The following is a 24,988-nucleotide window of genomic DNA, read 5'->3' as shown; positions in this document are numbered from 1 at the left end:
AAGTCCAAATCTCACGGCTGTCACGAGAAATGAACCCAAGACGCTGACAGACTAGTGAAGACCGAGAGCAAATTTTGTGCATGTTAAAAATAGCTGAATGTGAAGGGACAGAGCATGCCTCCCAGGCGCAGGGCTAAATCGGGGATGGCAGGAAGTCACACGGCTCCAGACATGTCACCCACCTGCACTCGTCGCTGGCACCACATCCCTCCCTGCTCTGCGCCCTGCTCCACACGCAGCCCCCACACCTCCACAGGAGCTTGTGGTTAGTTTGCATTCCTACATCTCAGATCCAATACCACAGTGCTCTCTGCCCCGTTGTGTTTGGTGATGTTTTTAAGCAACAGGCCCTGCTGAGAGGGAAGGAGCAGCAGTCTCTCTCCCAACCTTGGGACCTCTCTCCCAGCTGTACGCTCTACTGGGCTCGACTGGTTGCTGTCTTCAGCTCCACTGTGTTAGGCACTGCTGTTCTTCTTCGTCTGAGGAAACTGGACACCCATCTTCTCCTCTAGCTTACGTGACACAGTTTGGGGACGTGCGACCTCTCTGTCCCATTCATGGAAATAGGATCTTGGTGTCCATATTGACATCCAAGTCTTCCCTGTAATTTCAAGCACCCCATTTTCAAAGCGTCACCCCCACATACTCTTAAGTGTATAATTAACTTCTTAAGAGACGTGGGAAAGAAACACTTAGTGTTCTTTTAGAGGATCCAAAACCCAACCTCTTTTTACCCTAGTAAAGGAAACTTTTACATAGTAAAGGAAATACAAAAGCTCAGATAAAACTGTGGGCATGCTTTTGAGGATTTCCTTGCCATTGTTCTTCCCCATACTTAAGCACTCTCTGGGGTAGGCTGGAGTCTGAAAACAGCTCAGAGTTAATCCTTCACCTCACTTCTGATCCATCACATTGGTCCATCATGCTTTCTTCCGTGGGGAGCTGCTTTCCTCTTTGCTCATCTGGGTAATGAAAAGCTGCTCAGCCACAAAAGCACGACTTCTCTTTGTTCCTTCTCTTTTGTCTCTCTGAGCATCTAAAGCCCTGTGCTCCTTAAGACCTAATGTTAACTCTGCTTCTGATGGTTATCTGCCCTTCTAGCCTGACACCCTTACGAAACAATTGAAAAACGCCAGTGTGAGGTGTGATGCCATTACACTGCTCGGAGTTGCTCCATTTGAATGGGAGACCCTGGGGTCTGGGACTTTCTCTGGTGTGAGAGATTTGTAAGCCGCAGTGGTAGACGTGGCTCTATCGGAAAGCAGGGCTAGGCAGCCTTCCTGCAATTCACTGCAACTCCTGAAAACGAATAATGGGCACATTCCCTGAATCATGGTATCAGCAACCCACGGTTTCAGGACCCGAGGCAGAGGAGAAGTTGAGCGACTGCCTTAATGTCTGGCATGATGTCCCTGGCATGTTTTTCACTTGCTGGAGTTTTTAAAGCTCTCTGTGAGGCAGGCATTAAACATACTGAGGTCTGTATTTGCTAATAGCAACAAAGGTTAGCGACTCCAAATAAATCTTTCAGCTTTTCAGGAGTCATCTTGTCAGCTGGTTTATTCTTTAATATTTATATGTTTCTGGCAACTTTTCCAGGTGTGTGAACTTTAGCTGACTCCAAGTAAAGAGGAGATTGCCTTTGGGCCTGTGGGACTGACCACAACGGTGGCTGTTTTTATCCAGTGTTGTCTCCTATAGCAGCAGCATGAACAGTAGCTCGGCAGAGATGAAGTGCAGGCTTACTTCTTTTACACTAATGTACAGCCCTCAGGATTATTCTTTTACTGCTCTTTCAGCCTTTCCAAGTTTGATTTTTTTTTTTTTTGTTAGCCTGGATTAAATGTATGATGACTTTTATTACTAAACCAGCCTGGCCTTGCAATACTGTAAAACAAAGCCTTTTACCATGTCTTCTGTTTGAACTGGTGAGACTGTAAATTGATATTTTCCAGTTTCAGCCAGAAGTGTTCAATAATTCATATGTTTTACATACAGTCTTGTGGCTCGTTCTGTTCGCACCAGTCTTTAAGATAAGGAAAACCTTATCTGGCAAGCAGTATTTGGCTGAATGCACGTTTACAGATTAAAAACTAGGAGCTTCAAAAGGCTGATATTAAGAGCCAGGGGTTAGTGTCAACCCTAGTGACTCCTGAAGTCACTGCTAGTAGTACCGGGTTATGTGGAAGGACTTTTTTGCTCACTTCAGTCTCCTAAGTGCTGCCAATAGTTAGTCTGGTTATTTCAGAGTCTGACTGCTGAACAAAATTGCAATGTATTGTTATTGTAAAGAGACACAAATTAACCACAAGTGAAAGTTTGGAGGCTTTTTGTTTGAGATCAGGTACAATCTTTTTTATTTTTCTGCTCAGTTCTTCAGTAGAGATCTCTGTACGGGCAGAGGTGCTGTAAGCATCCAAAGATGAATCTCTGCAGCAGCTGCTATGGCAGAGGGTGAAACACAGCTCTGTGCCTTCCTCTCCCCTGCCCTCGCTCCCCTCAAGCTGGTGGCATTTGTGGTCATCTCTGGGAAATGCCTTGCTGTGCTCCTATTTCTTACTGTGATTTAATCAGCGACTGCAGGTTTCAAACCCAGAGACTTCATACCAGATTTGGCACGAGCAATAATTTCAGGCCCCTCTGTTCCGAACGTAAGCAGGCAGTGCCACTTACCACTTTTATCCCAACGTGCTGCGATAGCATGTTTTGAAACAGCTTTGCAGGAAGGACTGGATTGTTTCAGCGTCTTCGCGCAGGCTACGTGAGCCTCCGAAACGGAGCGGGGAACGTGGTGGAAGCGCCAGTTTGGTGGCAGTGCGTGTGAGCTGCTTGCTGAGAGGGAGGAGGGGGGATTTTATTGGAGTGAAGTGTGTGCTGTGCTGTGCTGTGCTGTATTTCGGGGGGTATGTGTTGTGTTTGGGGGTGAGGTGGGGATGACTGTCAGGCTTGGGGAGAGGGAGGGAGGGAGGGAAGGACGGGAAGGGAGGGAGCAAGCAGGGAGGCAGAGGGAGGGAGGGGGTCTGGGTGCCTGTGATTGGTACAAGCTCCGCAAAGGCATCTGCCAGCAGGACTTCAGAGGAATGCGAAACCAAATCATTTACAAGTTAAAGATAGACGCAGAAAACACGGCATCCTGAGCCAGGGTTTAAATTCATCCCTCTCCGCCTGGCTCCTCGCAAAGCTCTGGTTGTCAGCTTCCCTCTGCCTCCTCTCAAGACTTAAATATTCCCGTAAAAATCACATAATTCTGGATTCCTTGAAATTACTGAGGTGGCCAAAGAGATCATGGTGCATACCATAGGGTAAGTAGGAAGCTTGCCTTTTTGCCATTTGCTGCCGCGGGGTCTCTGTGCTTGCCTCGTGTTCTCAGAGCTCTCAGCACTTCCTTTAAGGTAGATTTTTAAGTAATGCTTTGCCCTGTGATTTATTTTCCCCTCTTTTCCCGTTGTGGATTATTTGAACTTTATTCCTCAGCGAAGTGTTAACTCGCAAGGTTTCTTGTCTTGGCGTGCCGAGGGAGTCTTGGGCTTTAATAACCTTCCCGTTACAGTTCTTGGTGCTCTTTGCCTGTCAGCTCAATTTTATCACAACCCTTTGCTCTTCGTGAGTGAGATATGCGTGAAATGCTGCTCATTATCACAAAGCTGAGAAGCAGGTTGCTTTCAGCATTACAGAGGATATAATCAGTATTTGTTTGCTTTTTTCACCATGGTTTCACTCATTTGCTATTTCCTTACGTGTGAGTTTGATCAAAACACAGGGCTAATTAAATGTAACTTTTCTGTTTGTTTGTTCCCAGAGAGTGCTTTTACTGGGCTTTCAAACTTTTTATATTTTTTCCATTTTGGCCTTTATGTTTTCTCTCAACAAAGTATTTCCAGTGGTAATTAAAAAATGTACGTGTTCCCCTGGTAGTAATTACTGGAGATGTGAGTTTATGAGCAAGAAGATTTAAGCTGTCATATTCTTTCTAAACTTACCAAAAGTAATTTCAGTATCTAGCAGATTCATCGCCGCATTGATCAATAGTATTTTCAGGGTATTTCCCAAACATTTCTGGTGAAGTTGTGGTGTTCCTTTGACCAAAAGGGTTTATTAAATATCAGCAACTCGGTGGGAAGCCGGCTGTAAAATTTGTTGCATAGCAGGAACTGATACTGTGAGAGTTGCCTCTAAACCCACGATGTGAGGATTGCCGAAATGGCAGCATCACTTTTATCGCACATTTTGGGCACACGTGTTGCACGCTCGTAGCAGAGGAGCTCCGAGCCCTGGTGCCGGTGGCCTCGGTGGCCGTTCGCCCAAACATGCCCCGAATTCCTGACGTGTTACTGCTGCCCGTGGCAGCCCTGGGAAGCGGGCGCTGCCAGCGGGTTGCTGGAACACCGAACATTTTTGGCTATAGATACTGGTGGCAAAGAGACTCATCCGATGTCCATCTGTGCCTTGCTAAATATGAGCAATGGAATGAGCTGAAATAGAAACGTTTCCTTGGTTTGAAGGAAAGATGCTGGATCTGGTACGTTTCATGGGCTTTATTCCATTTGATCGAGTCCATGCTTGTTGGTCAGCTCTCCGGAGTTTTGTAAAAAATCTGGGTTCATTTGGGTGAGCAGATCTGCCGTGAGTTGTTTCCTGAGTGGTTGAATCTAGGGGATGAAGGAGAGGCAGATGCAGAACTTTTAACATCAATGTGAAGAGCAATTACGGGAGTATTTAAGCCATTTAAGCCACTTCTCCGATAGCTGATAACAGTTGGGTGTTCTCTTAACTAGTTCAGGCTAGCTAAACACTTCTGTCCTGTGCTAAATTTCCAGGCCAACTGGTTCCTAAATTAAGGTATCACTGTAATTATTTGTTTTGGTATCGAAGCGGAAGAAGTTTGAGACAAAATATGTGAGGATGAGTTAAAAATCACAGCGGGGCTTAGCAGAGCTGTGGTTGTTTCTGGCTCGTGCACTGGATTCCTGTGCAGCTTCGGGCAAGCTGAGTTTTCTGAGCCCCTGCCGAACGGAAGGGGGTGGGAACACCTTCCTTACTCCTCTGTGTTACGGATGTGGATAGCAGGTCCTCGGGACAGGCATCGCCTCTGCACAGTACAACAGGCGTCTGTTTTCAGACGGCATCCCCCTCCCCAGGGCTACAGCAGGAGGAGGGGGCGGGGGAAAGAGGAATTCACAGATTTGGAAGCGGTTTCACAACACCTTTTATAAGCTTCCTAAACCAAAAAAGAAAAATAGGCTGACATTCAGAGGTGAGCAGAAAATAGAATTAATGTTCCATGGGAAATTCCTGAGTCAGTTCAAAACTAAATTGCATTTCCCTACCGCAGTTTATTGCTTTTTCAGAAGCGTTGGTTCAGGAGCATGATGTTCCCATTTCATTATCTGAGACCCTTCTCCCATAATTAAATGTCCAGGAGGCACCAGAGAGCTTTGTCAGAGGGAAACCTGCTTTGTATTGTGGGAAGAGAAGCCACCAGAAAAAAATAAATAAAAAAGAAGAAAAAAATAGTTCCTGGAAAGGAGTGGGCATCTCACCCAGGAGCGGGCATTCCCAGAATAAGGGGCTGCTTTGCGATGTTGGGTTGGCTTTAAAGAATATGTTCTGGTGTACCAAGCCCACCTGAAATGGCATCTTTCAGTCTGATGGAAATGGAAAATCTTCAATAAACTGGTATTTTCCTGTAGAAAATGTTGGTGTATTTGATACAGTCTATATACTATTATAGCGTTGTGGTGTTTTTTTTCCCAAAATGGAGAATGCCTGGCCGGCCCCGGTGTGCTGTTAGGGGACGTGGTGCCATGTGTGCCGGGCAACGTGTCGGTGTCGTGGGGGCCCCCCTCAGCAGGCAGCTGATGAAGGCAGCGAGCAGACCGAACACAGCGAGCACCACGCAGGCCGACAGCTGCAGCAGGGCTGCCTCCGGATTTGGGGAGTCGCCTTTGCTGTTGGGGTGCTCCCCAGATGCCAGCGTGTTGTCCATCGCTGCCAGGTGCCATGCCCCGAGATGACTGGTGTCACCTGGGGGCAATCCCTGCTTTATCACAGCTGGTAACAGGTTTGCTCTGAGCAAGTCCCCCCTCGTCTGTTACCATTAAGTTGCAAGTGACTTTGCTGCAGGAGTTGAGAAGAAACGTGCTTCCCAGGGTCCGAATGGGTTTGCAGCATTTCTCCCTTTAATACATCCCGTGAGTCTTTCATTGCAAACTGCGGTAAAACCCGTGGCAGGGATACACAGATGGGTGTTAAAATCCTTCCTTGCTGGACTCTACAGTTATTCTGCATGGGTCCCTTTTCCTTTCTGTCATCACCACTTTTTCCATTGTAAATCTTTATTTCTAGCCTCATCTTCAAGCTTTTCTCAGTGATCACTCTGCCAAAAATCGGGAAAGAGGAGTGTTTTCAGGAACTGCTTGGTTAAGAGCGTAAGGGCCGTTTCCCCAAGGGTCCCTGAGAAGATGCTGGCATGTTTCTGAGCTCACAAGTACCTAGGAGCAGCTCTCAGTGAAATAATTTCCTTTGGGCCCTGATGAATCTACTCCCAGCGCCAGCAGCTAATTTGTTTTGGCGGAATATGACAGGCGATGCCTAACACAAGGCACCACACTACAGAAAGCCCCGATTCTGTAATTTTGTAACTCTGGTATAACGGAAGAAAACACACAAACCCAACCAAACATAATGAAATCACCGTGTCCTCTCTAGCCACCTATAACCTCGGAGGCCAGGAGCCCTCACAGCTGCATTCACTGGGAACCTGTGCAGGTACTGCACTCGCTATTGATCCTGGCTCCCTGCGCATCAAGCAACAAAGCACTTCCTGAGCTAATTAGTACTGTATGAAGAGACTCTACCTGGAAATACAGCGAGATTTCCCACTAATAGGATGCGTAAAAATGCATCTAATTGCAGCTGTGGTAGTTGAGAGAATGCCTAATACCCAATAGCCTGGAGAAAACTACCCTCCCTTCCAGAGGGATGTGGCGTGAGGCCAAGTTTTGGGGTGTCTTTCCTGGGTCTGAACCAATTGTGTGGCCTCTCAATACATTTGGCTTTAAAACCAGAACTAGGGAAGTGTACGCTGAGTTATAGGAGATGGGAAAATGCTGGAGACGGTGAATCCCTGCTTTTCAATTTATTTGTTGGTGTGGCACAATCAGCTGAGCCTAACCTTCCTTGGGGCAAGGGAGGGGACAGAAGACAGTGTGGCAGCTGCTGTGCCAGTCTTGGCATCATCTCATCTAAAGGTGGGGACAGAAACATTTGCCCTGTTTTGTCAAGTGCTTTCAGGTCAAGGGATGGAAAGTGGTACCTAAGTGCTACACTCCTACCTTCTTTTGTATCTGTTGTAAGGATGAGGCTATCCTGTGAAATACCTCCCTGTAAATTTCAAAGAACATTTGCACTCAACAGATCCCAAGGAAAAAAAAAAAAAGAGAGAAAAATGAATCAGACACACAGAAGTCTGTGAGCAAAGAGGCATTAAAAACAATTTATTGACAACCAGTGACTAGTTCTTTCAAGCGCAATTAAAGTAAGCACAGCTAAAGCACAGAAAAGTATGCTCAGAGCAACATTGTCCTTGAGTACTCATTACCAAACAAGAGCTGCAGATAGAATTAATCTTACCCTTTCCCAACACATTTTTTAAATACACCATTTAACAAGAGCGTAGTTTTATTTGAAGGCATGGCGGAGCAAATGCTTCTCAGCATAAGAATTATAACGGATTTTTTTTAGCACGGGTGGAACTATCTTTTCCTGAACTTTAGCTTTGAAACTTGCTGAATGCATATATATAATATATTCTGCTTGACTGCAGTATCCAGTGTGCAGAATTTCAGGTCAAGCTTAGAGTTTAGCAGAGCAACTGGGAAAAAAAAAAAAAAAAAAAAAAGTAGAAAGTAGTAGAAAGTGGGTGTAAGCAGAGGAAACTTGCTAAAATAATGATGGCAAGAAGCTGTTATGGGAATCTAGGATGTAGTAAATGCAATTTCAGTAATCATACAGCTCAATGAATAATTAGGTAGCTGATGATTAAAATGTATCCACGCAAATATGAGCTCTCCATCCACATCAAATCTGGTGATGTATGCCCAAACAGCATTTAAAGAGCTGGAGTTTTAACTAGCTCTAACTAGTCTAAACCAGGGAATTTTTGAATTGTTTTCAGGCTTAGGTGAGCTCTTGGCAAGCCGGTGCATTTATGTTGTAAGGCAGATACGCGTCTGCTGAGAGCCACAGTCACATATGAGAACTCAGTGGTAACTTGGAGTGAATGGACCTAAGCTTTGAGTTATTTAATGTGTGGCCACACTGAAGCAGTGTATTCTCTCTGAAAAAAGGCATAAAGTAGATAGGCTGATAATTTCTCAGGCCATTCACCTTTCCCTAAAGTGGAAATAAATTCCCTGTGTACAAAGCATATTCTGCCCAGGAGAAGCCAGCCTTTGCCAGAGGCCAACCTTGGAGTTGCCAGCTCTGGCTGTACCTGTGTCACAGGGCACTGGGGCCATCCCTTTTCTGCTTCATGCTGTTGTAGAGGAGTGCTTTGTCTTGTTTTTGGCAAGGCTACCTGTACAGACAGACTCTGGATTGAGCAAAGAAATAGAAGTTGGTATCTCATCCTCGGAAGAAGTCTTCACTTTTTTTCCCACCCTGCCCCTGACAAGTAGAGCAGGAGCAGGTAGAAAGCAGAGAATTCAAGCACAGAACAGGCTGTTGCAAAAAGGAGGCCAGTCTTCTCTTTTCCATGTCTACAGGCAAACAGAAATGGCTCTGAAGTGAAGTGAAGATGAGGTAAGCCCTAGGAAAATGCTATCCCTGAAATGCACTATTGGTGGAGGCTGTGGTGTTAGGAATAGCTTCAATAAACATGAGCAAAGCATAGCTGGCTTTATCTCACTGCGGGCGGTGGATTACGTATCTTTTCTACCAGTCTTGTGATTTGCTGATACTGGTGATAATCCTGCACCCAGAATTATTTCCTTACTGCAACATGGGCTTTCTAAATTCCGGTTGGAAAGGTCTCTGTGCAGAGCAGGATGGTTTTTGCTGAGGTGCAAAGGTACTTAATCATCGTATAGTTTCCGCCTTTTGAAATGTTCCTTAGGTAAGTAGTTAAGGCATAAACAGCTGGCTTTGCATTTCAGCTCAAATATCATCGTCCTGAAATACTTGGGGACATCACTCTGTCAGCTGGCACTTGACAAGCCATCCTAAATTTGAAACACGTAATTGGATTCGTAGGATGAAATGCGAGTCCCCTTTGAAGTCATGGGTTTTTATAGGGTGCAGATTTCACGCTGAGGCCCGAGTGGCGTCCACTTGCATGCACTGGGCTTTGCTGTCCTCGGCAGGCTGGCTGCGTGCGAGACAGGGCTGCTTGGAGTGGGGTGTAAGAGCATGTAAACTCTGCTGGGGCAAACATTTGCTTGCAGAAGGGGGCCTGGGTGGGTGAGGGAGGGATTACAACAGGCATTACGTCAGGGGAATTAATTACTCTTTCTTTTTTTTTTTTTTTCTGTTAATGTCAACAAAACTAATTTACACCATCTGGCCCAAAAGAGAGAGAGACGCTCAGTAAAATGACAGCACCCTTTTGGTTTTTAAAATTTTGTTGGCTGAGACTACAGGCATTCTGTATTCTCTTCAGTGTAACTTTTTTTTTTCTCTTTTTCTGTCTTAGGGGGTTCTCACCCAACATATATTTCTTATTTCCAATGCTCTTTAATTTGCATTTAATATTCATATAGGTATCACTGCAAGTTAAATGTTTTGCTAGCTACTGGTTAATCCCTTCTGTTGAGATATGTGCAGAGAAGTCCCCAGTTGTTGTGAACTGGAATTGTTCCACTGAAAACACTCTGGCTTGGTTTATGCCAGTACTAATTCAGAGCAAGTTCATTGTTCACACTGTGGGTGCTTCAGATTTAGCGTAGATAGCAAGAAGTTCATCCTCAAATAGAGATCGGACTGATGTAAAAGCTCAGTGCTAATCTCAGGGCTGGGAGTTAAAATTTCCCGCATGGTAATGTATTGTTGCATTTCCACATCCACGTTTCTTTGCAGGCTTTTTTCAGCTGTGCGATATTGCACCCTGCGTGTGAATTGCATGCATGTCCTCGAGGCAAGGAAGCACAAAACCCAGACCTTAGCACCGCCAATATATCAGCTGATAATAACCTTCCAGTGTTATTACAGCTAACACTGGAAACGTAATTAAATCAGAATGATCTGAAACTATCATTAGGGGGAAAAGGACAGAGGAAAACAGTTTCACCCTCCAACATCATGTTTTCATTGACCTACTTACAGCAGGGAAGAAAACGTGTCCCTTCCCATTACAGCAGAATAGGTTTGTTCAGCAATTTTAGAGTGCAGCAGCACAGGAGAGGACTGTCTTTTCTAACCACTCCAGGAGGATTTGGCAAGGCACGTAACATTATTTCACACACTTAGTGCTAAGAAGTATAAGTTCCTGTCCGAGCTATACAATTAACCCTGTCAATTCAGCAGAAGGTGCTTGGATTTGGGGGAAAAAAAGGGCCTATACTCGGAGGTGAGGGGAAAAGTGTTGTGCCTGGAACTGTGCAGAGGAGCCTTTTACTGGCAAGCACATTTCCATCACCTTCATTCTCCTGGTTCCCAGATGCAAAGGCCCTCCATCTCCGAGCCCCTCCGTCCCTGCAGGCCAGATGTAGGCCCAGGAGCGCCCATGGGGCACAAAGAGACGCCTGAGGGAGATCCCAAGTGCTCCTGCTTCTCCAGATGGGTGCCTGGGCAGCCTGCAGAGCTGGGGATGGATGTCACAAGGAGCAGTGGGGACACAGCCCCAGGCCAGGCCCGGCACAGGGCTCTGTGCTGGCTGCGCCCCTCAGCTTCCCTCTTACCCCACAGCTTCCAGCTCGTGATGTCTATAGCTTGTTGTCTTGATAAACCATCTTTATTTGAAAATAAACACCTGCAGCTAGCCCTTTTCAGGCCACTCAGGTCACATTCCTCCACAAGGTGCTTTTGCTAATTTGGTATTGTCAGAAGCATTAGTCACTGCCGTAGTGGCTTAGTAAGTCGCAGCAGGAGCCGGCTGGTAATTAAACAAATTAAAGGTATCTTAGACATTTTCCTCAAATATTTCATGTGTAGCAAAAATAATTAGAAGCAGAGCATTTCGGCTGTTTAAAGCCGTTACATATGAAAAATATCTTGCCACGTTAGGAAATTATTCATTCATAATGGCCAGCCAGGCCTAATTTTGCTGCTGTCCCAGGATTCATAAATGCACACACCAGAGCTGTGAAGCAGGCAGAGAGCAGATCCTGCTTTTTTTTTTTTTTTTAACTCTTTATTAGTCATGTTTAACATACAATGTCTGTCTTCAATGTCTGTTATTAGGAGTGACACAACTTGGTAGGTCTCAGCTGCTCTCTTCTGCACATAACTTCCTTTCATGTTAGAAATATTCTGAATTAGAGGATTACGTGTGCAAGCACGTGTGATTGTCTCTTAGAAAGGCAAAATCAGCAATTGAAAATTGAAAAATTGAAAATTGCAATTGAAAAGGAGGAGAAAGAAAGCTAATATAAATTGTTCTAAACAGCTAAACTGGGCAAGACACCGCAGCATGAAGTCAGATGACGATGGGTTTCATAAGTAAAATACCTGAAACGCACAAGCTTGCTGTAACTCCCTTGGTGTTTCCTAGTTTCATCACCAGATGGTGACCAGTGTTTTCAAATTGAGATGCTCTCAGTTACCTGTGCGTGATGGCTGAGTGATGGCGCGTTTTGATACGTCTCCCTTCCTCGCTGCTTCAGCCCAGTACTCCTTGATCCTCCCACAGCCTGGCTCCAGGACTAGACCCCGAGTATCCCAAGCTTTTGACTCTGCTTTTTCTCTGGGGCAGGATCTGATCTGAGGGCCCTGAGGCGGAGGAAGCAGGGAACAGAGCAAGCAGTCGGAGGAGCATCATGTCCACGGGTAGGGTGCAGCTAACTGTCTTCTGTGGGAAGCTGTCAGGTACTGGCAGTGGCTTTGGGACACATGATTTACATTTGAGAACTTTCTTGGAGAGGAAAAAAAAATATTGAAAATGTGAATGGGTGCTTTTTGATACAATGTGAGTGCAAAGTCTTTGTCAGACAGTGACAGAGTTTTTATTCAAGCTTTGAACTTATGCTATAGATGTGAAGGGCTGTACAATGCAAGGAAAGGCCGAGAAGGATCTGCCCCCGTAATACTTTTGCTCTTTGCTTCATTTATTCACCTTTACATTGTTTGACAGAAGAGCACTGGGGATTTCAAAGAATGTGTTTCTGAAGCTTATGAAAGAAACAAAATTCTTTGTGCAATTTCTGTTAAGGTTTTTAGCTTCTTAAGGTCAGACGTGGATGTTTGGAGTGCTTCTCAAACCTTTTGCTAGTACTACACAGAGGGTAGAGGCAGATAAGAGCTCTAAAGTCATTCACACAAGGTTGTTAACAGTGCAGACGTGTTTTGTGCACCCTGAATTCTCTGTTGTTGTTGGAGGTGGCTGTTCCTTGGGGTTTTCCTGGTAGTGCTTTGCACTGGCTGTTGTCTCAGCAGTAAAGTTTCACTGTTTTTACTGTGTAAGCCCTGGCAGCCCTGGAGTCACATAGCATGTGGAGAGATCCTGCTGACCACACTGGGGATGGGTGAGACCAGACTTCTGGGGTGCAGGCAGAGACACCGTGCCCTGCCATGCCCTACCTGCCATCCCACAGTGGCGTGGGCATCCCCCAGCCTGCCTGTGACCACCACAGCAGGTACTTCTTGCAAGTGCTGCCAGCAGTCCTGCTCCTTCAGCTGTCTAGAGCTTCCAGCCTGTTGAATGCTTCCCTTTAAAGTGTCACTACATCCCACAGAAGACCATTAAGTGGAAGGAAAATAAATACCAGGAAGAAAATAAAGGTTTTCTTTCTTCAGTCGGACAGTTGATGCTATTGAGGAAGGTAGGAAGTGTCTTTAACACCTGTCACTCCCTTGCACTGACACTTTTGAAATATTTGAAGACAAGTCATGGAGTTATCTGTTCACCTGGTAATGAAGAAAGACATTCTCCTTTGTTGGCTATTTTTGTTTCTTCTCTCACATTGCACTGCATGTTAGTATTCCTGAAAAAAAGGGGATATACAGAATTCTCAGAGCAGTTTGAGTCCCAATAATTTTTCTTTCCTGTAGTTTATATCAGCAAAACAGGATCCTTGTAGCTCTACACTAAAGGAGCACTGTGATATTAGGATATCGCCTTCAAAGCATTGCATGTCAATACAGTTACTGAAAAATAAATTTTGTACAGGTACAATATGTTATTCGCTGCATCTCTTTTGTTCTGAACTTCCTTCTGGCATGCTTTGTTCTGTGCTCATTGCCTCAGTTGTTTAAGTCAGACTTGGGCTGTTCAGTTTTTATTTCTGTCTGGTATTTGAGAAGCAATGAGCTAACCTGTGAGATGTGTGAGGACTCCGGGTGACTGAGTAATGCCACAAAGACTGCTGCTCACTGGTCGATCGCTGCACTTGCGATTTGCTTTCACCAAGATAAATGCCAAAACCCTGCTGCTGAACACAGAGGTTCAAAATGCAGATGGCCAAGCTGGAAACCCCTTTGCTTTGTGGTTTGCAGCGCTGTTGGGTGCAACCTGGAATGCCCAGCAGGCTGCAGGGGCAGCAGGAGCAGGGACCCTGTGGGTGACCTGCTGCGAGGCTGGTCCGAGCTCTGCCTGCCGCATGCCTACAGAGTATTTCTGTTCGTTTCAGGCAGCCAGGCAAAACACCGTCCCCAGCCGCTGCCTCAATGTCCTCCCTCACTCAAGCAAAGCAACAGGTGGCTAGATCCTGATGTGCCATATCCAGCCCATTTTGCAGTTCTTTTCTGCTTCTTGGGGATGAGGTCATTCCAGCCACTCCGGTCACTCCTCTGCTCACCGAGGTTGTTTTCACTTGTGTGGCTGCTGTATCTGTGGGATCCCAAACACAACGGGTAAAGATCTGTGCTCACTTCTTGTGGTGAGCATCTCCCTGCCTGTGGGAACCCAGGCACGTATATGTATGTATTTTTGAAGCAGTGATTGTGGTGGTACGTGCGGGATGATCTTCTCAGCCTTTTCATTTGAATGTAGACTTCCGCGATTAATTACTATGATGAAAAATTCAGTCCACCCTGTTTGGAATTACATCTGTTTATTCAGGCCATTGTTGAAGCTCATGCTGTTGCTACTCATGCATGATTTTTGCTTCCATGTAAGTTTTATTTTGCTTTGATCTTCTCCTGTAGCGCCCGACATACCTTTAAAAACCACTTCCCCACAAACTGTTATTTGACTGTAATTATAAGAGAACATGCATATGAGTCACAAATGAGAGTATTACCCAACTGGATGTTCCTAGAAACAGGAGAGCACTTACGTGCAATACAATACATTAATCATGTATAAGGAGTCAGCTATTAAACTGATTTATTTTTTTTAATACAGTACATTGAGTACAAAGATGTGAAAAGCCTTTTCAGTGAAGATGCTTGTGGGCTTTTGAACCTCTCTTTTTTCTTTAACTTTCATAACTTTCCATCATCACGCTCTTGTCACAGGTTTGAAAAGGAAATAGACAAGTTCGGGTGACTCCAGGTGAAGTTACCTGGAGCGTGAGTATTGATGTATGTGTGATAAATGCATGTTTTAGTCTCCGTACGCGTATGGATGGTGTATTTTGGTCCCATACCTACAAGCTTCTCTCTTTAAGGGAACCTTTTTACTCATGGGTAAGGGGATTGCTTGCTTAGACACACTGCCAGTGCAGGATCTGTGGTCACTGTAAGGAGATTTCTCGGATGAACTCAGCTCTGATAAGCCGAGTGAGCTATCATTCCTCAGCAAGGCGTTACCCCTCGGTTGGCTTCAGGCTGACATATTTCTAAATGTCACTGATAAAAGAAAAAGGAAGGAATGTAGAAAGCTTCAAGCAGCCTTGTTTTGAATTGTTCTTCAGTTCCTTCCTCTGTCCCTTCCCCGTGCTGGTGGGACGTGCTCCACGGCCAGCCATAAGCTGCAGAGCTCAGCCCTGCACAGTGCCCTGTGATGATGCACAGCATTTGGGCAACTGGTGGGGCTGAAAGCAAGTTCGAGCTGCCTTGTACCTGGGCAGCTCAGGGAGGAAGCGGAGAAATTGGGGTTTATTTTTATTGCTAAGAAACCTGCTTTCCTGGGCTTGTCACCCTCAGCTCCATGGGTTTGGGGTGGTGACAGGGCAAGGGAAAGGACCTGCTGCAGGGCTGCGGTTATGCTGAAGCTCTGCATTAGTAGAATGAAGGTTACAGCCTGGGTCACTTTAAATTCCTTTATTGGTTTAGGCAAAAAATCGGAAAAGAGGGGTGGTTTGGGGTGTTAATAGCCACTCCTGATAGTTTGGCTTTTAAATAAAGACTGGGGTTTTCCAAATACTTCAGCAAGTGGCAAAAGCAGCAGGAGAGAGCAGATTTAACACTTGGAAATCTTTTATTTAGAGTGCTAAAGTTTGGGTAAAAGATACTGCAGTTCTCTTTGGAAGAAGAGTCTGTGTAATGAATAGTTGGTTCTAACCTAAATCCCTTCCTCTCTTCCTACAGGAAAACAGAGCAGTTGTGATTCCTGTAGCAGGATTTAGAATGACAGGCATGTTTAAATCTGAGTTTTACTATTGGGATTTGTCTAGTGAAACTTAGCTAAAACCATCCTCCCACTAGCGAATACGATGCCATGAGAGCTTTACAGTTTAAGCCAAGTTTTCTTTGGCTCTCATAGTCATCCTGGGCCTCATTCTGTGGCGAGAAATCCAGATGGTTTGTGCTCCGTGCTTCCAGATAGATCTGGAGTGACTCCTCTGTTTCTCCCTTTTTTCTCACCCCTCCAGAGAGCAAGGCACTGCACATGCATGCCCTTCACAGCTTCTCTGATCAAGGAGTGACAGGAGAGGAATTGCATACCCCCTTTTCATCGGGCCAGCAGCACTCTTGAATAAACTGCCGGTGTGTGCTGGTGGGACAGGGAGAGGAGGTGGCCTTTGGTGGAGAGCAAAGTGAAGGCACCCCAGGATTGCTCTGTGCTTTAGTCTGCCTCATGAGTTAAACCCCAGAGGAGATCAGACTGTCTGAGGGGTTGAGGAAAAAAGAAAACACCTTTCTGCCACTCAGCTGCCCTCTGTCCTGATGGCTTTTTGGGAAAGGATGCCCATTCATTCATAAATTCATTCATTTTTCACTCGTTAAGTAACCCCTTTTCATGCTCCAGAAATGCAATAGTGGTAGGGGGTGCATTGCACATGTACACGTTCCAGAGCTGTGAATGCAGTATTACTGTTTTTGTCAGATTTTTGGAGATGCTGAGCAGCTGTAACTCTGAATGAAGTCCATGGGAAGCCTACATGGAAATCACACTGTTAACAGCGTAACTCTCTTTACCAAGTCTGTACTGGTTTGCTTTCAGTGCCAGACTCTGCTACTAGCAACCTGGTTATCTACTATATAAGTAGACTCCTTATCTTTTGTCTTTTACTTATCAAATATTGTACTTGTAATTTATCATTGTTTTGTGCTGTCATATACAATTTGTGATCCAGAACAGCAGTAGTTTTTCTGACCCTGTAGAAAATTGACAGGTAGAATTGCTTGGAAAGTAATCTCCACTGGAAATCTTATTACAAGGAAAACTCAACTAGTTATTACAAAATTGACAGTCCTATTCATTCACCTGTCCAGAGCAGCATGGAAGGTAAAATAAACTTTGAACCCTTGGTAAAGAAGTGTCACTTCACGTTAGTGTGACAGGCAGTCCGAAGATGGGATCGCACATTATTAAAGGTAAGAGGTGTAAAGTCCCACTTACAGGTTTAAAAGCAACATCCTATATGAGAATGATTATTGAGTAAGACATTCACATTATCATCTTCCACATGACAGCTCTATCTGTCTGCAATTCATCACGAAGTAAAGAATTTGTGGTGTTCCAGGAGTTCTCCTGACCTGACAGGAAAACTTTATGGCCTAACTTTATGACCCCATGAAGTTAAATACATTACTGCACTTCTAAATCCAGTCTTTCCATGCCTGGACTAAAGATACAAAAAAAAATCTGTAATACCCACTATTTATTATACAACGGACACTTAAAAATTCTAAAACTTTTTTTTATAGCTCACATACACACACAATCACGTTGAGCCAGTCTACGTGTATAACACATTTCAAGCTGTTTGTAATTTTTAATTTTAGAGTTAGCGGCAATTTTAAAGGTCAGGCTGTTATACTTCCACCAGTCTTCACTTTGTGTCATTGTGAGAACTGCAAAGGATAGGCTCAGAATTTGACTTCTAGGTGTGATCTTTTGTGCCCTACGGCTGTCGCTGCATAAACATTTTAAATTCACCTGGTGAATTAGAAGAGGAGACCTCGGTGCTGATCATTCCTGGTGGTCCCACAGATAGACCTGAGGCACGATGCTGACCATGGAGTCATTGTGTGACTCTGGAAATGCTCCTCTGCTGCCTTGGAAGAGGGTTTTGTTTTCCTCTTTTTTCTCTGAAGGTCATTTTGTTTAAAGCCTGCTCCAGATTTCCGTTTGGCACACAAATAGAATTGTGTGCTACTTGTCTGGGTATCCTCTTTCTTGTATCTAATACGGGCCCACATCTCAGATTTCTTTTTCATCTGCAGAAATATGACTGTGATAATTTTATCTCAGCAGCCTGTATGGCTCCACTCACGTCTAGGCGGCAATCTGGCTAGCTGTGGGCATCAGGCACATGACCTTGGGAGAGGTAAAGTCTATTCACGTTGCAAAAACCCTCTGTATCAGGATGATGTGCGTGTGCACGTGTTTTGTATAACTTTGAAAGGACATGGCAGATAGAGAAACTCTCCTTCCCTGTCTGTCACTGCCCAGACTGGCCACAAAACAATTTTTCTGGACTCACGCAAGTTCAGCTGGCAGCTCTGCTGCCTTTTAGATTCCCTTCTCTCTTTATTTTTCTGCTTCTTATCAGTTCACTGGAGAGTAGTTGATAATATAGCCTGTGATAAGCAAAACACATAAAGTCCTAACGATGTAATAGGTTGGTAGCACTGCCAATTAGGAAGGTTGCCCAGCAGCTCCCATTATAGTACCCTGTTTTTCAGGGTATTTTTGAAACTTTTAACATTTGAGATGAAAATTTTCAGGGCAGCTGTTTTCCTCAGCCTGAGTATTTTTGGAATATTTCAGCTCAAGTGATTCAGTAAGATTGAGAACAAGGCTAGCATAAAAATAAGTTGGGTTTGGTTTTTGTTGTTGTTTTTTTTTGTGTGTGTGGTTTTTTTTTTCGTGTTAAAAGAGAACTTCAGATATTATCATTGGTATGCCTTAGTATTCTCGTACCTTGTAGCAGGGATATAAACTTCAGTAGACCCCATGACCTTTGCGTGAGGAGCGTTTCTGTTGTTTGTCCCTGTGCAAATTTGCCTGTGTTTGGCCTTTATTATTAACCCTCAAGGGGAAAAATTTCCAGAGCAGCTCACACGTGGCAAGAATTGGCTCCAGGTGAAGAACTTTGATGGATCCTTCTCCTCTGCATGTGCTGGAGAGCCTCTGTGCCTTCTCCTGGCACCCGAATCATTTGTGAGTCTTTGAGCACCTGGCAGGCTTTGTGCTGCATTTGTCTTCACACAGCTTAGGCAGACACAGAGCTTCTCAACCAGAAGATGTCTAGTTGAAGATATCTCAACCTGCGTTATCTGGTTGACAGCAGAGCGGTGCGCTGAATGAGGAGGTGGTTGTGAAAACAAGCGTGTACTGAGGAGCTGAAGACTGCATCTCTATGTCTTACACACAGAGGGTGATGCTGCAGTGCAACAGACAACCTGACTTTTGGCACCTCCCATCTCTTAAATGCTGAGACTGCTGAACCAAGCATGTAATGTTCTTGTTGCCTAATTCCTCTGGACTAATTCTGTATACAATGCAGCATTACTCTTCATTTAGTTGAATGAAGGTGGCAGAAAGGCACTCTGTTGAAGCTACACTGCTCTGCATTCAAAACACATTTTAATCCAGGATCTCAAAGTGCTTTCCGGCTTCACGTGCTGCCCTGTGAGGCAGGTGTCACACGCACAAGGACCACAAAAGCTAGCAGGGAGCAGCTGTTGGGCAGGATAGGGCACAGCAAGCAGAGCAGGGCGAGGGGTCATTCCTGTGCTCTGCCAGCACAGTCTCAGAGTGGGAAAGTGGCTGATGTTCAGAGCTGTATTGGTTTATGAAGAAGTGCTTTTCAAACGTCTGGGTTTCTACCATACCGCCAAGCACTGGTTAAATAGATCTCAAAGGGGAAAAAGGCAAAACACAACAAAAATAAATACATGAGCAATTTGAAACCTTGGTTACAGAATATTGGCCGGTATTGAGTAGAAAATAATCCTCCTGTCATCATTGTGTGCGTTGTTAGGAGTACATATCTGCTCTGTATTTATTTTTTGTACTCTTTTAGCAATCTCTGTTCAGAAAAGGCCTTTGATTGAATTTCTGTTTTGCTCACTGTGGTCAGATGAATGTTATTTCGTTTATTAAATGCCCCGTGCTTACTGTATTTTATCCACGTGAATAGGTTTGCTTGAGAACAATGTGAAAGTTGCATGATGGGAGGAGCAAAGAGTTAATATTTTTTTTTCTGGGCTACGTAATACTCTGGGATACGTTCTTCTATTGATCCCCCAATCCTCTTATGTCTGCCTAAATAAACTCTTTATTGTGAAAAATAACTTTGCAGTTTATAACACTGTGAGATCATTTTCCACTGAAAAGATCTTATTCATGTAGTCCTTCCTTGCTTTCAGACTCACTGCTACTGCTCCAGTGGTGTAAGGATAGGTAAGAGGCAAAGTTTGCAAGAAGCAGTGTTTTTTACAAAGCCAACCTGTACCTCTTGAAAGGACAAACAAACTTCATCTCTTCAGTGGTGGTGTCTTGAAGAGATGCGTGACACAAATCAACATCCCATCCCCCGGTCACTGAAATAAAATAGCTTGGGGATTTTTTTGTGATCTCTTTCAGGAGATTTTTAGTGCTTTCCTCTCCTACCTTTCCCCTCACTGGACTTCATGCCTCTTGACTGCTCAGTGAGAAATTTTCTGGCCCAGGCATAAAGAGCATGGAGAGGGATGGATATGTCCCAGTGACACTACTTCCACCAGTAGTTTCAAATTTATAAAATAGTTCATCAAAAGAAGAACTCAACAAAAATCCATAGTTAGGTGGTTTATTAAAGGCATGGCCTTTTGTTATTGCAAAGCATATTTTCCCAGTGTGGGCAAATACATATTTGGAAACAAGTAAAAAGAAGAAATCTCACATAGCAACAATTTACTCCAGGTAAAGGTTGCCTTCCTGACTCCTTCAGAGGAGCAGTAAATGTATTTATGTACCCTGTAATTTGTGCATTAAACCACAGGTGTTGGTATAGCGACACAGTGAGGTGTACAGAAAGTTGTGCTGAACTCAGTCATTGTTAAATATTCTCTGGGCTTTCATACCCTGATGTGCAGAGAGGAGCCATGCGGGCTCGTGCTGCTGCCGTGTGTGAGGCAGTCACTGCTCTGCAGGCCCGGCTGCGTGCCAGCCCTCTGCTCTGCTCTGTGGGGCCGGGGCTCACCCCAAAACTGATGTAGCCATGGGCACAAGCCTACACAACCCCATGTGTCGGCAGCTGACACAGGGACGAAGGTTGTGGAAGGCTCCACAGCTGCCAGGGGGACGCCGGCCCTGCCAGCCCCGCGCCGCGGCCCAGGTGCTCTGCCCACGGCCCCAGCAGCGCGTAGGAAGCCAGAGAGGCCTGAAAAGGCACTTGAATGCTGTTTTGCCAGCAAAATTCAGGGTTCTGTGTGCAAATGGTGTGGAAAGAAAGGATAAATGAGAAAAAAAAAAAAAAACAGCCTACATTCCAAAGAAGTTTAAAATCTTGGCTGTGTAGTCGCTAGTAACATCTGTGGCAGTTGCGCTCTGACTTAAACATCAAAGTCATTTAGATGGATCAGCTGGGAAATGGGTTTAGGATGTCAGCTCAAGTGGTCTCACTGCTAACATTAAGCAAAGCTGTGGAGATGAAACTTTGCCTCTGGCTGGGTGCTCAGGGAATTGAAACTCCTGCGCTCAGATGAAGTTGGTGGTTCACAGGACACGTGATACCATGAGATACTCCTCTGGTCCCGTGAACTCACGCCTTGCATAGCAGAACAGAAAAACGGTTCTGTTGTAGGCACCGAACAGGGAAATAGGTAGTCTCATTCAGTAAAAGTGCCATTGCGCATGTCGTCACCTAATAGGCAGCACAGCATATACCGAAAGTACTGCTCTGAAAAATACGATCTTGTCTGAGGTTTTCCTTTCTAGCGAGAAGGGTTTGGCACTGTCAGTCCTACACTTGGGAACACAAGCAAGTTGTTTGGAGAGCATCTGTGTTCTCATACTCTGTCTGGATTTTTCCTGCCTCAGTATCACCTGTGTTCATTTAATAACCTCGATCTGGATTTTAGAATACTTGAACTTAAAATACGGGTTCTTAGGGAAACTTTTAAAACTGAAGCACCTTTTGTGAGGCACAACAACTTTTTAGGTGTTCTTTACCCATTGTCTACTCTTGCCAAAGGGTTTTGGTTTTTTTGTTCATATCCTAGAGGATGACAATTCCTTGGGCAGGGATGCTCTTTGCTTCTTGCTCCCAGCATATGGTCACTGCTAGACAGGTTGGTCAGTTTGCCCTGATGGGGTCAGTTTCTGGCCGCTGAGAGCATCTTAGAGTGCATTTCATTTTTAAAGAATTAGCACGGAAACAGCGAGTTTAAAGGATATGATCCTTATCAAAGTAATTTTAGGTCTAGGCAACCTCTGTCAGGCGTCTCACTGCTGGTTATGGAGGGCATGCATTCCAGAGTGCAAGGGAAGTGGCAAATCTTTCAGATAAATCAGCTGGTCTGGAATTTATTATTATTACTGTTATTATTATCACTTGGAAGAGAAAAGGCTGATTTTGAAACGTGACCTTTTCTCTGCAGCGTGTTAGTTTTGCATCACTTTGGAAAGAGCTCTGGCATCCAGATTAACACATCTAGCCGAAGAGGTAAAGAGCTCGCTGTTTCTAATAGCTCACCAACCGGGCCCCTGAGGCTATGTCTGTTCTAGGGCACATGCCACAGAGACGCCTCTGGCACGTGTGGGTGCCCACAAGCAGGCAGCCTGTTGGCGATGTCTCTGGCCTGTGCAAACTCCCAAACTGTGCCCAGCAGCTCTCTGGAAGAAAGACAGTTGTTTAGGACCTACAAACACTCCAGAGGCTGCTGTAATGCTTCAGTGGTGTAGGCAACCCAGTTTCACTCACTGGTACAGGCATGGTCTTATCAGGGAGGTAGAACCAAATAAAGAAAAAGCAGGGATTTGGTTCCTGCCACTCGCCGGCGTGTTTGACGACATCTGTTATGAACCCTGTTGCAGGCTGTAACAGATTATTCAATAACTCTGGGCAAGCTGCCTCCCTAGCAGCTCCCGAGTTCAGTTGGACCAAGTCTTCCCTGGGAAGTGCCAGAGCCCGGCTCGGCTGGTTGTCTTTTGTTGGGCAGGATCTTGCTAGCAGCAGGGTTGTTCAAGAGACACCACACATTTGCTTTGAAAACCAATGAAAATATTTGTGGGGAAATCTCAACGTTGGATACAGAAAAGTTTGTCTGCTGGGCCTCGCGCGCTGTAGTCAGTGTGCTGCCGTGCATCACTGATGCCCTGCTTGTTTTTAGCCTGCCTGAAACATTTTTCAGACAGCCTTGTGCATTCTGTTCTCAGGGCATTATTTCTTAGTTAAAACCCAACATGTATATTGCTGCTGATACTTATTCTTTGCTTTTGCATGCAAAGATATTACATCATGGTGAGGCCCACTTTAAAAGGTGTTTGCTTCCTAATTTCTGCTCTGTCAGATGAAGACCCCTTTGGATTGAGGAGTAAACCATGCACTGATTTCTGGTGTTATTTTTTTCCTAACTCATCTATATCTGGGATTTTATTTTCTGTTGTGGATAAAGAAGTATTTGCATTGATAACCTCAGTGCACCTTACATGATGATGTTACTGTGCACATGTGCAAATAGATAATCAATTTAGATGGGGAAATTTGATTTCATAATTATACCGAGCTTCCAGGGAGTGTCAGCTTCACTCCAAATTGATTCAAATTGTATTGGGATGCTTTTGTATGTAGGTATGAGAGCAATCAGAGTCAGGAGGTCAACTGCAGGACTGGTATTACACAGCTCTGATTCCTTCACAGAAGAAGGTTTTCCCAAGTCATGGCTTTAAAGAAAACTTTGTTCATGGTCACAAAACTTGGCAGATAATTAATTCCACACAAACTCTTAAAATGAAGTGCACAAAGTTCATATCTCTCCACTTCTACCTGGTACGTGAAGATCTAAGTGTTTGCTAATTGCCCAACTTGCTAATGTAGCTGCATTTAAATATAATCATAACAATACCATCATGGGAAAGCCTAAATGTGGTAGAACCACCCATCTTGCTCTTTCTACCTGATTCACTAAGGTTATTCACACTATCTGGAGGCATGGGGAAAAAAAACAAAAACAAAACACTTCTGCGTAGGCCAGCTGAAACTGATGAACACTCTGCAGTCTAGTAATAACAGTAAACATGGTGACATTTTTAGGGAGGTGGATTTATTTCTTTTCTTAGAAATATATTCTGTGCTGAGTAAGCAGGCTAGTCCTGTAGTTTCCGTAGTATAAATCAAAAATTTGATTTGACATATATATTAGACTTATACTTTGGGCTAACATTTCTTGTTTAATTTGCAGACATTTTCATTTTCCTTAGAGACAAGAGTCCCTCCCCATGTCCTCCTCAAGTCTTTTAACATGGGACCTTTTGCTTCCAGTTTAGCATTCGTAGTTTCATGCTCCTATAGCTGGTACTAGTATAGTGTGATCAAATGCCTTCTGAGATGTTTTGATAGTGGTGATGCTGCACGTCAAATGCCATCGCTGGATTTTTCAAGTCGCAGGCAAAGCAGAAGGGCTGAAACCAGCTCGGGACTTGATCCACAGCCTAATATGGATGTAGAATGTATCTGGCCTCCGCGTTTCAGAGGACGTTCGCAGCCTGCCAGCATCGCACTTTGGACCGTTTGCATGATGAATTCATCCTAAGCAGTAAACAAAATGTGGTTAACGCTCTAAATAGACTGCCCTGGTTCCTGGGTTCTTTGTGGTTCAACTGTTTTTTTTAACTTCAATAACAACATATTTTTTTAAACAGTGTTCATGTTTCAGATTTTTGTTGCATTCATGCATATCCACATAGCAGAACTATATAGCACTGTCAAACAGTTTTACTAAAATCTAAACTCTGGAGTTCAGTTCTGCTCTTCTTTTTCTTTATTTATCAGCATTTACAAATTCCCTGCTTTTAAAGTTTGCAACGAAATCAATCTTTAGATGTAGTATTAACTATCGTGCTAGAAAGAGCTGAGCAGTTCCTGGTTAGGACACCCATGGTCTGGGCAAGCAGCTCTAGGTGGCCCTGCTTGAGCAGGGAGTGAGAGCAGAGGGCCTCTGGAGGTCCCTTCCAGCCTGAAGCCCCTCTGCGATTCAGTTGCTGCCTTCATGAGACTGCTCCAGTTCCCCCGATAGATGCCACTTGAACACTAACTACCAAGGTTGGATGACTCTGTTTTTGCACTGTATATACGTGCCATGAAGGTTGATTAAAAATCAATACCCCTCTTCAGTCCCACTCCAGACGTGCATGGCAGAGTTGTCTCCATAGGAAACCTTGGATCTGCGCTCCCAGACCACGGTGTGTGGCCATGTGGGTTACCTGGTAGTGGGAAACCTGGACATCACCCAGCAGCCCAGAGGGTGGTTTTAACGAGTCATATTCACTGTAGGGAAAATCCTTTTGGGCCCTAGG

General features: G+C 44.6%; 1 protein-coding gene across 20 annotated transcripts in view; it reads left to right on the top strand.

Annotated features, from left to right (window-relative positions):
• Positions 1 to 24,988, top strand: part of DTNA (dystrobrevin alpha) — a 218,686-nt gene that overhangs the window by 41,313 nt on the left and 152,385 nt on the right. For 18 of the 20 annotated variants that reach the window (XM_082752984.1, XM_082752983.1, XM_082752982.1 and 15 more), the window contains exon 1: positions 3,123 to 3,302. The exons of 1 other annotated variant lie outside the window; for it this stretch is intronic. In XM_082752984.1, the coding sequence (XP_082609110.1) occupies positions 3,286 to 3,302 (17 nt within the window). In that variant the 5' untranslated portion in view covers positions 3,123 to 3,285. Of the gene's footprint in view, positions 1 to 3,122; positions 3,303 to 11,908; positions 11,983 to 24,988 lie in introns of those variants that run through there. One more of the 20 variants, XM_082752991.1, reaches the window with a different exon arrangement.

The sequence above is a fragment of the Aythya marila genome (assembly GCF_965140915.1).
Source record: "Aythya marila genome assembly, chromosome: 2".
Classification (NCBI taxonomy): Eukaryota; Metazoa; Chordata; class Aves; order Anseriformes; family Anatidae; genus Aythya; species Aythya marila.
Note: the sequence above shows the minus strand (reverse complement) of the source record. Positions and strands in the feature narration are given on the sequence as shown.